This window comes from Lolium rigidum, chromosome 6 (genome assembly GCF_022539505.1).
Source record: "Lolium rigidum isolate FL_2022 chromosome 6, APGP_CSIRO_Lrig_0.1, whole genome shotgun sequence".
Taxonomy (NCBI): Eukaryota; Viridiplantae; Streptophyta; class Magnoliopsida; order Poales; family Poaceae; genus Lolium; species Lolium rigidum.
In genome coordinates, this window is record NC_061513.1 from 331,790,670 (window position 1) to 331,807,973 (window position 17,304).

The window sequence follows — 17,304 nt, forward strand, 5'->3', positions numbered from 1 at the left end:
TGGGTGTGTCCATTACATCATTCATACAATGATATAACCTTGTTATTAGTAACATCCAATGTTCATGATTATGAAACTAATCATCCATTAATTAACAAGCTAGTTTAAGAGGCATACTAGGGACTTCTTTGTTGTCTACATATCACACATGTACTAATGTTTCGGTTAATACAATTATAGCATGATATATAAACATTTATCATAAACACAAAGATATAAATAATAACCACTTTATTATTGCCTCTAGGGCATATCTCCTTCAAATAGACATATAAATGTCTATATTCTGATGGTCTTAAAAGGGCTAGTGTAGTCTGGTTATACTTGGATAAGTCTCTGGGATGGTTTTCTTTCCTGTTTCCATTTGGAAGATGCTACCACTATTCTGGTTGGCATAACCATGGGTATAGGCTTGATTGATCCCTCGGTCCTTGCCATCTCTACCAGGTTACACTTGGTCTCTGACCAAATGATGATCAAAACAGGGTTACCCCACCCTTTGTGTGCTTGTGATCATGCCTGTGCAATTTATGAACAAAACCAGCTGGTCTGTTCATGATTATAGTTATACCTCACTCCAGCTCCTAGAATCGGGTGTTGGTGTAGAGGTTTTGCTTCTGGTGGTTTGTTTGGCTTGCCCTGCTCCTCCTTGTGAGCTTGATGCTACTTGGTTATTTGCTGTGGTGGTGAAGATGTGTTGAACAGCAGTGGTTGTTCAAGCTGTTCTTGTGTTCTTGTGTTCTTGTGACTTACCCCGTGAGGCTGCTGTCGATGCAATGGTTAGGGTTTGCTTCAGAAAACCCTTTATACTTGCCCTCTCCCTTTCCTTTATGGTCGACATGCCATGCTGTACTCCTCCCCTGGTCACTATGTGTGTGGAGAGCATGCAGCAACCCTGGTGTGCTGTTGAGCATGCACACAAGCATTGTGTGCTGCCTGGTTGTGTGTATGTGAATCCAGCTTGGGACTTGTGCTGTGGAAAGATCAGCTTCGGCAAAGTTGATCATATCTGCTCAATTTCCTTTCTTTCTAACCTGCCAAGTGGCTATGCCACTTGGCATAACACTTGTTTTATTTTCTTTGTGTTTGTGTGCATGGTCAAAATGATGATCAAATGGACATGAAGATCATCAAGCTCAAGATTATCTTGTAGTTTAGGATATTTCATTTATTTGTAATTTTCCTCTTTCTTTTTCTATTTCTTCAATTCATGTAATGTGTTGTAAATTCATATTTCATTTCTGGATATTGTAATTGACATTGTATTTTGTGTGATTATCAATAAAGCTCAAGGTTTTCTCTAATGAGCTTTATTTATTATTTGTATATTTCATTATGTGAATTATTATTATTTACTTAATGAATTTCCTCACAATTGGATTATGAGATATTTATTTAATGTTTGAATTTGAAATTCAAATTCAACTTAGGTTTGAATTCAATCATACAACTTAAATTTGAATTCAGTCATGCAACTTAAGATTGTGATGCATCTTCTCTTCTCTCTTCTCAAAACCCTAATCTAGTTAAGTAAGAACAAGTTCATCGCACTCTCGAAACCCTAACCCTGTAGGATGTCGAGAGAGAAACCTGTTCCCCTTCGATGCAGTTTTGTTTTAAAAGCGCGAAATTTCCCCGTAATTTACAATGCAATGCACATCCCTTTCTAAAATCTATCCCTCGATCATCTCTAAACCTGGGACATTACATTGCTGCTTCTACGGCGGTGATGAAGAGACGGCAGACGAGTACATTTAGGTAGGAAGCGTCATTGAGTTCCTACATAGATCTAAAAGTATATATGTGAATGTCGTCCGCACTAACAGTTGTTCCTTGTGGATTGCGGTGCTACCCAAAGCACCGTCAGTACATCGGCACCCCGATCACGAACTACGCTCAGATGAAGACGATCTTCATGCCTCAGTTTGTGTGCTAGGCGCAGCTGTTCTAGTCGAACTTGCTGGTCAGGGCTATTGACTTCATTGCAGACAATGAGGCAGATTATGCCAAGTACCCTAAGCTGCAACCACCACAGAGGAGGACCTGGTTTAGGACCTGGCTCCGCAACCAGTTTCCTGCTTCCTTCGCCATGATCTGCTGATTTTTGGAGGTGATCTCGTATTCCTCCATTAGCTAGGACTTGGTACAACCTGATCGCCGGTCTGTAATGATGAACTTGTTCGAGGTGGTATATACTAACCCCTTCTGTGATAAAACTGTGATGCATCATGAAGTATTAGTTGCTTCACTTGTGATGCATCGCCCACTAAGTAGTTGCTGTGTATTGTCAACACTTTTTGTGATGAACTGTGTATCTGATGTGTGCTCTTATTCAGTACTGGGTATCCTCACCACTCTAAGTGAAGGGATTACCACAGCACTCAGCTATCTGCAATCAAACAGGTTATGGGTTGCACGAGCAGGAAAAAAAGTATTAAAAACGGGCAACCAAACAATGGGGTCTGATTTTCCTCTCCGTCATAGGACCATCCAGACTACCAAACGACCCGCCTTTCATGGCTCATGGGCCATTCGCAACACGCGGGAAGGCTCATGTTTACTATTAAATGGGAGTTGGTCGTTTGACACTCAACGCACTTTGATGGTCGTCATTAAAAACATCCAGACCGTTTAATCTAATCTTAACAGCTTAACACCGTGCGATCGTTTTGCCTTGTCCAGCCTCGCCTGCGCTCGCCAAAATAAAGCTGCATAAAATCCTTGCCTTCCCAATTAACAACGGATCTGAATTAAATTGTCCGTGATCCCCGGATGTTTCCATACGCCCACCAAGTACTTGCCTTCTTTGCTGAACTCCTCAAAAAGCGTCATCAATTAACCGAGTTTCCCTGGCTCGCTGCTCACCGGGTAGAAGAAAGGATATCTCACGCCATCAATTAACCGAGCATGATTCCATCTTCTTCCCGAACTCAACTGCTTCTCTTGATGTTTTCCATCTCTCCCGTGAACAATCTGAACCAAGGATGATGGTGTGGGCGGCCGCCTGGTACCTGCTCTCCGTACTTCCGTAGCCTTCCCAGTTATCGTGGTGCTCGGCTGCCTTCATCCTCCTCGCCGTGTCGGCGCTAGAGACGGGTGGCAGCAAGTGCTCCTCCATCGGTAAGATCGGTGCCCCGCGATCTCGTGGCGTTTTATTTTCCGGGTTTGCTTGCGGTGGATTGGGTTGTTGATTCGGTTGTTTTGGGGCGGCAAAGCTCGGATCTCAGCGCCTCTTTCTGTACGTGATCTCGTCTGTCATCTCTGGTGTTTTGAAGGGTGAGACCAAGAGAGTTAGAGCTTGGGGTTTATGATTAGGATTTCAGCTTAGTTGAATTTCGGATCTAGGCCACCTGATATTATGATATTGGCCAGAATTGGGTTAGCTTTAGGAACTATCATTGATTGGGTTAGCTTTAGGAACTAGATTTAGTGCTATAGGCCACAATGTTAAAATTTGGAAGGAATAGTTTTATGCTGGATCGGAGCATCTTCAAAACAGGAGTAGAAACGTCATCCTCAAAGATACTATCAGCTTTCCCTGCATATCAATTTACCTCAAGCTGCAATTGTATGCTGCTTAGGTGAACCTTGCCAAACTCTTTCCTTAGCATTGATAATTGAGGCACCAAGACCAAATGTATAAGCCAGTGAGCTATCTCAATGCTTTTCATGCTGATGGTTGATCGATACAATTGAAGTTAAATGTGCTTTACTCCAGTATCGCTTGCAGCAGGCTTATTGGGCGCTATGCTCTAACATGGCTATATTTGTAACTCAGATTACTCAATAATAGTTCCCCTCCTCCTACTCTCAGCAAACCCTGAACATGTTCTGACCAAGCAATCACTCTACTTCATGTTCTGTTTTGAGTTGAAAGTCTGGTTTCTTTTTACTGAGATTTTCATTTCTCTGTCTTCAGTGGAGAGTTTTTTTCACGTGAGCTGGAGTGTTGGATGGTCTCCTCAGAGCTTATTTAAACATATTCACTTGTTTTATGATTGTAAACAAGGGTATGTACTACTGTTTCCGTTTTGGTCAAAGATTTGAGACGAAATGTTGTGGACTTATTTGCAATGGCATATTGTCTTCAACCTATGTTCAATGAATATAGTTCATTCCATTCAATTGCTCACCATATTTTTCTTCAACTATTTATTTCCTTTTTCATATTATTTTTAAATCTGCACTAACTTTTTTTCAGGTAGTTTTATTAATAAAAATCAACGAGGCTTGTTATTTTAAATATTGTTTTTACAGTATTCACTTATACCATTTTTAAAAGTAACATTTTTACTATGTAGCCCATCGACTTGGTATGATCACTCCGCATTTGATTTTCTTGGTATAGATAATTCATGGTCTAAATATGAAAACATGTTTCATAATAGGCTAGGGATAAAAATAATGTTTGAACTAATTCCATGAAAATAAAGGGTTGGGTACTTGTAGTTGGCGAGTATTTCCAAACAAAATAATAGCTTGTTGTTGCACACTAAGATTGCATTAGTCTTCTCTAAACTTCAACATAACATGCAACTGTGATGAGGATATTGTACATATATTTGTTCGGAGTGTTAACAATCTACTGATATTTGTTCGGAGTGTTAAAAAAACTCCTATTTGGTTGGAGCAGAATACATGGTGGATTTTATAACAAACATGCAACTGTGGATGAGGATATTGTACAGACCAAAACTGAATTCAATGGTAGGAGAGAATAACGCCTTTACCATTAGGAGGATTGGGCATTACAACCGTGGATGAAGATATTGTATGAACCTAAACTGAATTCACTGGTACGAGAGAGTAATCCCTGTACTATTAGGTGGATTGGTATTCATGTTCTCTATACGGGATCACTTCTCAATGCTTTTTCCCCTTACCAAGAAGTCCCTTATTTGCATCAAACCACGCCTACAATATGAGCGACACTCACACTGAAACCAATGTCCTTCTGAACGCCAAATTCTCTTGTTCACGGTCGATGATTTTTAATATGTAGGGAAGCAGTTTTTATTGTTGCAACTGTTCCTGTTTTGGCAGAATGGTTTGTATCCTCCATTGGAGGTGACCTGATCTAAACACGATCATTGAAGGTGACCTCATCTTACACGTTCATTCAAGATCCTATTATTCCTTGCTCTTTTTGCTTCTTGGAATTGTCTACCAAGTATGAATTGTTTCTATTGCAGATACGATCATGGATCGATATGAGTGAGTTGCATCCCGCCATACACCGGTGTTGTGTTCCTTAAAACTCAATTAAGTAAGTGGTACATAGGTGTTTGTACTAGAGAGCTCAAGATATAGGTTCCGGCTACTATCATTTTTTTATTCAACTTCACGGTGTTTGCCTATTAGGATATTAGCTACCAATGAACCTGTTGTATCAATCTATAGCTCTGTAAAGTCCAAAGTTAGGTTTCCCTGGGACAAGAACCAATACTGCCAAAAAAATTATCTTTTTTAATGTTTTTTAGTTGTTAACTGCAGTGGAATATATTGGTCTGGTGGGTGTGCTAAAAATCTTTTCCCCTACATCTGCTTGCAAATGTAAAACCAAGAAAAATCCTCTATGCAATAAATGCATTATTGCCATCAAATTTTCTCATAAAAGCTTGTTTTATTTTACTTTTGGAATGAGAATTTTAGTGATTGGTATATGGTCATATTTGAAGTCATTAAGGTCCAGGAATTTAAAATAAAACTGAGAGGGATGGGAAATAATCCGTAGCAATTTAGTGGAAAAAATGTAGATTGAAGATGGATACAAGAAATCTTGCACATTGTTGTACGGTTGGACCTATATATGGATATAATTAAAATTTTATTGAACGAAGGGAGTGCATCCCTGCTTGAACATCCTTTGAACTACATACATGTCGCTAGAGGTTGAAGCCATTACAGTCAACCTTGCAGTTATAAAGACTTCGGGGCCGTAGCAACGCACGGGCACTCAACTAGTTTCAATAACGCAGTGGTGCAAAAAAAATTCCATGCAAGCTACCAAACGCATCCTCAATGTTTGTGTCGAGCCCTGGAGCTGCCCTTCGTATGTGTAACCGAATATTCTGGAAGCATAGAGCATATTTCGATCTGTAGTCCCTAGGTGGATTGGATTTCGTTGCATTTAATCTGCTAACAGTAAAAGTTAGGTGGATCGGATAGGCCCGGTGTTCTTGAGAAAGGCCGGCTTTTCGAACGATCGACTAGTCATAATTAGCACGGGCACGTGCTCACTGATAATGTACTACTACCTCCGATTCAAGGAATAAGGCGTCCTCGTTTTACGTGCTTTTTGTTTGACTAAGAATTACTTTAAATATATAAAGATTATTTGTATGAAATTAACATCATTAGAAAGTGTTTTTCAGTACGAATCCAACGATACTAATTACATATAATATAACAAAGATATTGTTGCTCAATTTTTATGGTCAAAGTCACTTGAAATACGCGTGCGCCTTAATCCTTGGGACGGAGGTAGTATTTGTAGTCAAGGCACTCGATCTAGCTAGCTCCACGTATAATACTGGACATACCAATGTGTGGTGATGCGTTCGGCTATATATATGCGGGCTACCTACCCATCTTCAACAAGCAAATCGAGCCAAGTAACCAGCCATGACCATGAAGATGAAGAGGTGCCTTAGCGCAAGCATCCTGCTGATGCTTTCGCTCGAGGGAGCCCTCGTCGTCGCCGGCAACCCCTCCGCCTCCGCCGCCACCATTCGCCTCCCCAGCGACACCCAGGGTACGTGACGCATCTGCGGAGCACGCGCGCGCGCCGTCAATCTTTCTTTCCTGGTTCCGTTTGCTAGTGCGTGAACTTGAGGTCTTGCACATGCAGCTGTAACAGCGGCGCCGGCGAGGCCGTGGAAGTGCTGCGACGCCGCGCCGTGCACCAAGTCGATCCCGCCGATCTGCCACTGCGCCGACGAGGTGGAGCAGTGCGACGCCGCGTGCAAGGACTGCGTGCCGTCCACGGCGCACCCGTCCCTCTTCGTCTGCAACGACCGGTACGTCGGCGACCCCGGGCCCATCTGCCGGCCATGGAATTGCTGCGACCTCGCACCGTGCACCAGGTCCATCCCGCCCATCTGCCGCTGCCTCGACGAGGTGGACCAGTGCGCCGCCACCTGCAAGGACTGCGCAGCCTCCACGTCGGATCCGTCCCGCCACGTCTGCCAAGACGTGTTCCGTGGGTGGCCTGGGCCCATGTGCACCATTGAGGGTAGCAGCGTCGGTAACTAGTACTCACGCCCTCACAGTCACCGGTGCACGTTCATCGTCTGATCACCGTCGTCGGTGGTGCGCGTTGGCGTTGCTCTTCTATCTTCTCGCTGATGCATGAAAGAATAAAATAAAAGTTACCTCCTGCAACATGTATGGTGGGTCAAGAAACTATGAATAAAGACAGTTGAAATTCAAGTGCATCACTTTGCTTCCAACAAGTTCTTGTAGTACAATACGACTCTAACTTATTATAGTATGGAAAATTTAGTACTCTCCAGTCCTAAATACTCATCATTGAATTTGTGAAAAATATTTAGAATCAAAGAAAGTACTTCAAAAATATATGATCAAGCTATCGAAATCGATTTAGATTTAACTAAAGGATGGACCCGAAACAAACACAGGTCTGGTAAAACAGAAGGCGTCCCCAGTTGATTGCACATATGTAGCTCACTAAATTTCCTAAAAACAATGTCCATGAAGAGCCTCTGGCACGTACCAGCTGAAGCCACATCAGTCAAACTTAAGCTAGCAGAGCCTCGAAATTGGCTTTTGTCCCGCTATATTAAGCTAGGAGAGCCTTCAAAGGTGACTTGGAGCATAACCCTATGTAAAGCAATCAGCGGACAATTAACCAGGAGACAATCGCCATGGATACAAGGGTGAGCAGCCATACCTAAGTCTAATCTAATGGATGGATAGAAGGATAAGGACTTGAGCAGCCACGAGTAACTCTCTTTTTTGTTGCGGGGAGCCATGAGTAACTCTAATGTAATACAAGGAGTGGATGATGCATAACCATCGACCCATCGTTTTAAGGCAATGCAAGGTCTCTAGATAAGCATGACGAGGTGAATTTTCCCATGGGGTACATGAGGAGAAGATGACAGGAGGACCATATTACGTAGAAGGTTGCTATCCTACAGGACGATTATTCGCCATAATAAACACCACATGGACACGATGCATTTGAATTAGTTACTCATCATTCACTGATACAAGATCTTTTGGCGCCCTTCATAAATGTATGTACTTAAACGTGTTTTAGAGTGCAGGTTCACCCCTTTAGTTGTTCATGTATTGTCACATCCCAAAATTTTCCAAATTTTGGAATGTCAAATAAAAATAAAATTGATGCTTATTTGATTTTCTTGTTTGAAATCCCACAAGGATTTAAAACTTTTGAATTCTTTTTAAAAGTATTTTTTAAATAAATGTTTCATAAAATTCTCGGTTTCAAAGTATTTAAAACCCAAACTATTTGTATTTTAATTTCTTAAAATCATATCTGATTTTATTAAAAATAAAAGCCGCAAACCTTATTTTAATATATCGATGCTCAAGTAGCCCTATAGGCAAAAGTGCATAAAATAGTTATTTTTTTTCACCATGGACAGTGAATAGGTTCCTTAAGTCCCAAAACATTATTTTGTTTTTTACAAGTTTTTAAAATTTCGTTTGACTTCTTTTCAAGCCCTAAATCAAAAGTTGAAAAATAAATCAGAAAATAAAAAAATGTGAGCGGGCCAGCCCACTCAATCTCCATTCTTTCTATATAATTTTCACTCCTTTATTTATTTGGGCCGCACCTGCCCATGGCCCATCTAGGCTGCTCGAATCTGGTCGTCTTCATCCTGCGTGCACCAGAACAGAACCTGAGAACAGAACCTGTACGTTTCAGCCATGAAAGTCCTACCTCTTCCTCCTCACCTAGGACATTCAAGGCAATAAAACGGCTCGACTTAAACATCAAAGTTACTCTAAATTTAGTAGAGAATCCATTCTGGTAATTAATTCCCCACTTTATTGACCTAATTGCCCCAACATAACCGGCGCCCCGAATACCGCCCGTCGGCATAGCCCTCCCGATCTCCCTCCACAGCTCATACCAACACGAACCGAGGAGAGCACCATGTATCCCTTACTCCTTGTTCTTTTCCACCACTTTGATTCTCAAACTTTCCCGAGAGGAGCTCTGTACAATCCCTGCCAACCATGCCAACACCACCCCAAGATTGAGTTCATCGCAAGATGCCGACGCCCTCGGTGATAACCTCGCTAATTCCTTCGGCCAGATTACTATACTCATCAAGGGCTACCTCCAGGACATGACCATGCATGATCTTGTCGCTGTTGGTCGAGACGTCATCGGAGTTCATCGGACGTTTATGTCACGTACGGTAATCCGCTCGTCGATTCCTTTTACCACTATGCTCACCTAACCTAAGCCTACCTCCAGGACATGGTGTTGCGTCGTATAGTATCTGTTGGCCATGCCGCTTGTCATCCGGCCGCCGTTCCGTTCATCGTCACCATCGCCGCACCAACGCTGGCCGTTCTTCGTCGTCGTTACTGGGAGAGAAGCTCAACTCTGTGGACGCCATCGGATTCGCCACGACGCGCTGAACCTCTTCATCCACTCCGCTGTCAGGGCCCGTTGGCCGCCGACGACGCTGAGGTAGGAAGGGGGAAATAACAAGCAAAATAAAAGTAGGGTTTTGCATAGCGTGCCTCCCAACCTCCCGCTCCTACCCCTTTATACTGAGGAGTAGGACCACGCTGTTTAGATTATTACAGTTACTAGGTTCAAAACATGGGTAAACCTGTGACTAAGTCTAGAGCGACTGACGCCGTCGGATCCTTCACAGGCATTGCCAGCCAATAGATGCACAGGGCCTGACAATGCCCCCCCCCCCTCGAGGCAAGACCTCAGGGCTTGAACTCTGGCCAAGTCTTCATCACGAACTCGGCGTCTTCCCAGGAAGCTTCATCCACTGTCATACCTTCCCAATGAATTTTCCACTGAGGCACCGCGACTTCGTAGTCTTCCTCTGGATGCTTGCGAGGAATCATGCGGCGCTCCACCACTGCTGTCGGGAATAGTTTGACCTTACCTTCTGGAGTAACCAGTGGAAGCGAAGGAGAAGGAACAGCATTTGCGCCAGTATGCTTCTTCAGGTGGCTGACGTGGAAAACATCATGTAGTAGAGTTCCAGCAGGCAATTGGAGTTTATAAGCTCGTTTACCCACCAATTGCGTGATTTTGAAGGGACCATACCAACGAGGAGTGAGCTTCAGTGGGTTACCTCTACCCAGAGCATTCTCTCGCTGTGGCAACATTTTGAGGTACACCATGTCGCCCAGCATGAAGGATCTTGGAGTTCTGTTTTGATCAGCATACTTCTTCATCTTAGTTTGTGCCTTAGCAAGGTTTTGTTGAAGTAATGTGATCATTCGTTCCTTGGCACCCAAGGTTTCTTGTGCTTCTGGTGACAAGGCTGTGACATTGTGGAGTTGAGTGAGTACAGGGGGTGGGTACTCATACAATGCTTCGAAGGGAGACATTTTGATGGCTGTATGAAAACAGCTGTTGTACCAGAATTCAGCTGCTGGAAAGTATTCACTCCATTTCCTTGGTTCCTGGAATGCCATACATCTCAAATATTGCTCCATGCATTGGTTGACCCTCTCCGTTTGACCATCTGACTGTGGGTGATAAGCTGTCGAGAAGTGAAGGGAAATCTTCATTGCTGAGAATATTTCTGACCATAACTTGCTGAGGAATATGGAGTCTCTGTCAGTTGTGATCACTGTAGGAGGCCCATGCAATTTGATAATGTGTGCCATGAACAGTCCTGCGACAGTTTTCACTGTATAAGGATGAGATAGTGGGATAAAATGGGCATACTTGGTCAGGCGATCCACCACAACCAATATGACATCAAATCCTTTTGATTTTGGCAGCCCTTCGACGAAATCCATGCTTATCTCAGACCACTTGGTGTGTGGAATGTTTAGGGGATCTAGCAACCCTGGGTACTGAACCTTTTCTGTTTTGGAAATTTGACAGACAGGACAGGAAGCAACCTTTTCTGTCACAAATTCCTTCAATTTCGGCCAATGGAACAATTGCTTGAGCTTGTGGTAAGTGACTCTCATGCCAGAATGTCCCCCAAAAGCAGAAGAGTGAATGGAATCAAAAATTTCCTGTTTGAGGTTGGTAGCTGATCCAATACATACCTTGCCCTTGTATCTCAGTACCCCAGATTGTGCAGTATAGTGAGGGTGGCTGTCTGCATTGATAGTCACTTCCTGCAGAATCCTTGTGTATTCATGGTCTCCCTCATATGACTTTGTTATGTCAGTGGCCCAAGTTGGTACAGCCTAGTGCTACCTGGTAGGCAAGATTCTGCAGACTCTTCTGGTTGGTATTGTCTGGAGAGAGCATCAGCAGCCTTGTTTTCCTTGCCTTTCTTATATTGAACAGAGAAGTCGAATTCCAGCAACTTGAGCATAAGCTTGTGTTGTATTCCTTCCAATTGCTTTTGATTGCCAATGTACTTAAGACTGCACTGATCTGTTTTGATTATCAATTTGTTCCCAAGAAAGTAATGCCTCCATTTCTTTACTGCCTGCAGAATAGCCATAGCTTCCTTTTCATACACAGACAGTACTCTGTTCTTTGGCCCCAATGCTTGACTGTAGTATGCCAAGGGTCTGGATTGTTGCATCAGCACTGCTCCCAGGCCAGTATCACAGGCATCTGTTTCTACTGTGAAAGGCAGGGAGAAGTCAGGTAATGCTAGGAGTGGGGGTTGTGACATTACCTGCTTATCACCTTGTCAGAGAACCGGTGCTCTGATACCACCTTGTCAGGGCCCGATGGCCGCCGACGACGCTGAGGTAGGAAGGGGAGGGCTCGTGCCCGGATACAGGAAAGGAAAACGAAATAACAAGCAAAATAAAAGTAGGGTTTTGCATAGCGTGCCTCCCAACCTCCCGCTCCTACCCCTTTATACTGAGGAGTAGGACCACGCTGTTTAGATTATTACAGTTACTAGGTTCAAAACATGGGTAAACCTGTGACTAAGTCTAGAGCGACTGACGCCGTCGGATCCTTCACAGGCATTGCCAGCCAATAGATGCACAGGGCCTGACATCCGCCGTCCCGGGGAAGCACCGCAGCCACGACGTCGTCAACCTTCCGAGCACAGCGCCGGCAAGACACCACGTTCAGCCACTGTAAGACACCAATATTTCTTCGTACAGTTTGTTTAATCGGGATAGTAACGTCCTAGGTCGTTAGATCTAAATTCAAGTGTCCACCTTAGTCCAATCAACTGAGCCGGTACATCTTCCTTTCCTTTTTACACGAGCATGTGCTGGGACCGATCGATCAGATCGTGCACAGTATGTTCTAGCTCATGTCATACCTTGAAATTTCCATATCTTCATATCCACGGCTCCGGCCAAGAAACAGAACTCGGTACCTGACTATAACTGCTGAAACGCTGTCCATTGACCACGTCAAGGATCATCATCTTCGCGAGCAGCAGCGACTGGTTTGGTATCATCACGATTCGATCCGATCTGTAGCGTTTAGGTAGGCATGATCAAATATACTGAACCTGTAACAGCCGCAACAATCTATTATGTTCTTTTATTTCATCGCTGTGACTGATCGACTCGATTCTAGTTAGGTACTAGCTAGCTGACTCAAAAGTTTAAAATTCCCTATCTCTAGATCTAGGGCTCCGTTTTAAATGATTTATCTGACGTTGAGCTCATAATTAAATTCTCTACAACTTTCGTTTAGAAAGTTTCTCCATCAGAGCAACTTTTTCGGACAACTTTTCAGACACCATTAGAAATTTAACCGCGAATTCTAAAATCCATATGTTGATTTCTACACTCGTTTTCGACAAACTTTATACCGTTGGAATCAGTAAAATACGTAGATCCTTCTGGACATTTTACATGTCAGATTCACACACTTTGTTTCGCGGTATTTCTATGGTCCGCAATATCGGTCTTCGACTATGCAAATCATTTAGACACATTCATCATGTTCCATGATCATATCTCTCCAAAGCATATTATCCTAGTCCATATTATTCAAATAACAATTGAGTTATTTGAGTAAAAATTATGACATGTCCTAGTTTAGATTTTACCTTGCTCTGGTAGGGTGTAGATACTCTACTTCATATCAATCCATTAGGCTCCGCGAACCGAATCCCAATATCATTCATGCATATCCAACCTCATGCCATTCAACCCTTCCACTTAAGTTTAAACTATTCAAATTTCAAATGAGTTATTTGAGTAGTTCAAACCCAATGCTATGTGTGATCTTGTCCTACTTTGATAAGTGTTGCCACACTATGTCAAATTGCATTTGAGACTTGTGTGATTCTATTCACATGGTCATTCCACATATTAGTATAGCATATCCATCCTTCCAATTAATCATTCCGGTGTAGCAAACAACCCTTGACCATATGCTCTCGTTAATCTTTTCCTCATAAGCATTTGACTTGGATAATCTTTTTCTTTCAAAGTACATGAACATTCCAATCTATCAAACCATATCTTGCAAGCCAAACCTCATGCCACACCTTAGTACCATAGAACGTTTTCCAAATTGATTGTCTTGATTGTATTATGTTGTTATGGATTATGTGTTTATGTTGTGTTATCTTTTATCTTATAGTTCGTATGGAGAGAGACGTGAGAAAAGAGAACACTCTTCAACTACCAAAAAGGCAAGTGACACACCATCACAAATGTCCCAGTTTTTATTTAGGCACCGTAGAGATTTTTGTAGTATGTATAGGGTATATGCTTTGCTTTTGTAATCCCAGTAGTTAGCTACTTCCACCTGACTATATTTTTGTCGCCTTTGAATTTAGTTGATGCTTAACTATGATATGAAAATGTTTTAGTAGTGGTTATGGAAAAACAACTAAATTCAATGAACTACCTGGGTGGAAAGTGGCATTTCATGGGTTATGTTGAGTGGTTCCCTGGGGTTATGTCGTCGAACCTCTGAACCTCTAGGTGTATCGCACTTGTGGACGGCCACCCAGGAACAAAGAGATAATAGACAACCTTACTCATTAGCTTACCGTACAACCACATGTTATATGGGTTCTGGCTTGACGAAGTATGTTGTGTCAACCTGGACCCTACGCGACATGATGATGTAGGGGATTGTAGGTTGGAGCGGGTCCGTAGAGGATGGTCTGGGTGATCACTTCAGAAAAGTCTCGTAGATGTACCACCACCCACCTAGCATTGAAGCAACAAATGCCAAGCAACACCTTCACTAAGGAAAGTGAGACGATTGCTGCCTGGACCAACTGGCCCTAGGGTTTCCCCCGGCACACTGAGGAAAGTGGACCATCATAGAACATACTTAATAGGCCTTCTCCACAAAGAAGAAATAAGAAAAGGACATGGCGCTTCCGTAAGAAAAGAGATAATGGATCCCCTTTCCAAATACCCCTGGACTATGACTTGTAGTGCGTTTATTTTGCTAACGGTACAAGTTAGGAGGATCATATAGGTCCCATGTTCTTGAGAAAGGCCGGCTTTTCGAAGATCGACCAGTCATATTTAACAAGCTCACGTGGTCGATTACTATAATGCACGACTCATTGTCAAGGTGCAGATGCATGGCTTTACTCGAGCTAGCTACCTCCACGTATTACATAGACAGCTTGGAATGGATAGCAACGCCTTCGGCATCGATCGATCGATGTCACGGCCGGGCCGGCTATATGTACGGCCTGCCTACCCAGCTCCAAATGCACAAGCAAATTGAGCCAAGCAACCAGTCATGGAGATGAAGAGGTGCCATAGTGCTAGCATCCTGCTGATGCTTTCGCTCGAGGCAGCCCTCCTTGTCGCCGGCCACCCCTCCGCCGTCGCCGTCGACGACGTCGTGGCCGCCATTCGCCTCCCCAGCGACACCCAAGGTTCGTGATGCATCTGTAGCATGCCGTCAATCTCTTTTTCCCAGATCCATTTGCTAGTTCGTGAACATCACGTACAGATTCACAGCTGTCTGCTGCATGTAGCAGCAGCGGCGCCGGCGAGGCCGTGGAAGTGCTGCGACGCCGCAGTGTGCACCAGGTCGATCCCGCCGATCTGCCACTGCCAGGATGATGTGCGGCAGTGTGACGCCGCCTGCAAGGACTGCGTGCCGTCCACGGCGTACCCGTCCCTCTCCGTCTGCAACGATCGGTACACCGGCGACCCCGGGCCCATATGCAGGCCGTGGGACTGCTGCGACTTCGCGCTGTGCACCAGGTCTATCCCGCCGTTCTGCCGTTGCACCGACGAGGTGGACCAGTGCGCCGCCACCTGCACGGACTGCGCAGCCTCCACGTCGAGCCCTTCCCGCCGCGTCTGCCAAGATGTCTTCCTCGGGTTCCCTGGGCCCAGGTGCACCCTCGAGGGTAACAACAACGCCGGTAATTAGTACTCACGCGCGGCCTCACCGGCCGGCGCGCGTTGATTGCCCGATCACCGCCGACGACGGTGGTGCGCGTTGCTCTTGCTGATGCGTGAAAAAATAATAAATTAAAGGTTGCCTCTTGCAACATGTATGGCGGGTCAGGCAACTATGAATAAAGACGTTGTTTCCAACAAATACTTGTACATTATGACTCTAAATGAATAACGTAAGGTTGTCTAAATTTTCATATATCTAGGTACTCTTTAGTATCTAGGTACATTATGACTTATTTATTGAACCTATCACGATTTCCACCAAACTTTTGCACGAGTCTTCGAGACATGTATATGTATTCATGTAATAAATTTTATAATTTCTTAAAATATATAAATACAATTTTCATATATTTTAAAAACCAAGAGCACTAGTGCTAAGGTGCACCAAATCAGCTTCCCACAACATGACTCTAAATTATTACTACTACCTTTGTTCGTAAAAGGATGTCACAAATTAGTCTATATTTAGATGTACTTAGGTATTCTTTGGTGTATAGGTACGACTTAATTTAGATAAATTTTCGACATTCTTTTATAGACAGAGAGAGTACTTATTATATATTGAATCGAATTAGATTTGAGCTAGTAAAGGATGACCACGAAAACAAACAAATGTGTGTAATAAAATAATTCTCCACAGTTTTTTTTCCTGGGGGAAAAATTGTGTCCCTGGTTGATTACACATATAGCCCACTAAATTTCACGAAAACAATTTGCATGAAGAGTCATACCAGCTGGAGCCACAACAGTAGAAATTAAGGGAGATTTGGAGCATAGCCCATAACTGAATCATTGAGCGGACAATTAACCAGGAGACGATCGCTAATAATATACAACCGTGAGCAACCATGCCTGAGTCTAGTCTAACAGATTCATAGAAGGAAAGGACTTGAGCAGCCATAATTAACTCTAAGCTAACTACATGGTGTCGACGATGCATCAACATCGTTGTAAGGCAATGCCAATGCAAGGTGCTTTCTTAGATAGAGATTTTTATGCCATGTGAGTCACACAACACCGAAGAGTCTAATAAGTATGGCGAGGGGAATTCGCCCACGCGGTACACGAGAAGAAAATGACGAGGGGGACACTACGCATGAGGTCACCATCCTACATGACGATTATTGGCAATAATTAACAGACGTGGACACGATGAATTTCAATCTGTGTCTGGTAGCTGGCTCGGATTGGACCATCCAGATTTCAAGGATGGGATCTTGGATGGTCCAGTTTTCGGTGTCTGTTTGGATCGAAGGGATAGCATGCGGTTAAGACAAGATGCAGTTATCTAGAATAGTTAACAACACTTATCTTAGATTGTTAGAACACTTGAACAACAATTAATTCTAGAGCGCTACAATTAGCCGGGGAAACGGCAGCAGGAAGCCGAGGTTTACGTGCGGCCGAGGTTGTGGGGTTGTTTGGCAGCCTAGGTCTCCACAGTCAAATTAAGTAACAGTATAATGAAACCACCTAGAAGCCTCCACAGTTATTTGACATTCTCAACCGTGTGATCCTGCTAGTGGATGTCTCAGATCGTCGCTTGGTCTCGTGAAGTATCTGTAGAACCGTTTTACCGCTAGTTCCCGTCCGGATCACCATTACTGGGCTGCTTCTCCGAGGATCGAGCTGGATAGCTTCTTGTTAACTGGGCCGATTTAATGATGAAGCTGCTGATTTTGCGATGGGCCGCTGCACTGAAAACTTGTTTTATGGCCCGTTGCTACACTTGGATGATTTTCTGGCCCAGTTTTAGTTCTCTATGTCTTT

At 43.6% G+C, this 17,304-nt stretch overlaps 1 protein-coding gene across 1 annotated transcript; it reads left to right on the forward strand.

The window, feature by feature from the left end:
• The first annotated feature begins 6,630 nt into the window (after positions 1-6,630).
• Positions 6,631-15,587, forward strand: LOC124665611 (Bowman-Birk type bran trypsin inhibitor-like). Its single transcript, XM_047203005.1, has 4 exons — positions 6,631-6,754; positions 6,851-7,234; positions 14,916-14,996; positions 15,099-15,587. Exons 1-4 carry the CDS (start codon positions 6,631-6,633, stop codon positions 15,500-15,502), a joined length of 993 nt encoding a protein of 330 aa, XP_047058961.1. The 3' UTR covers positions 15,503-15,587.
• Positions 15,588-17,304: the final 1,717 nt, after the last annotated feature.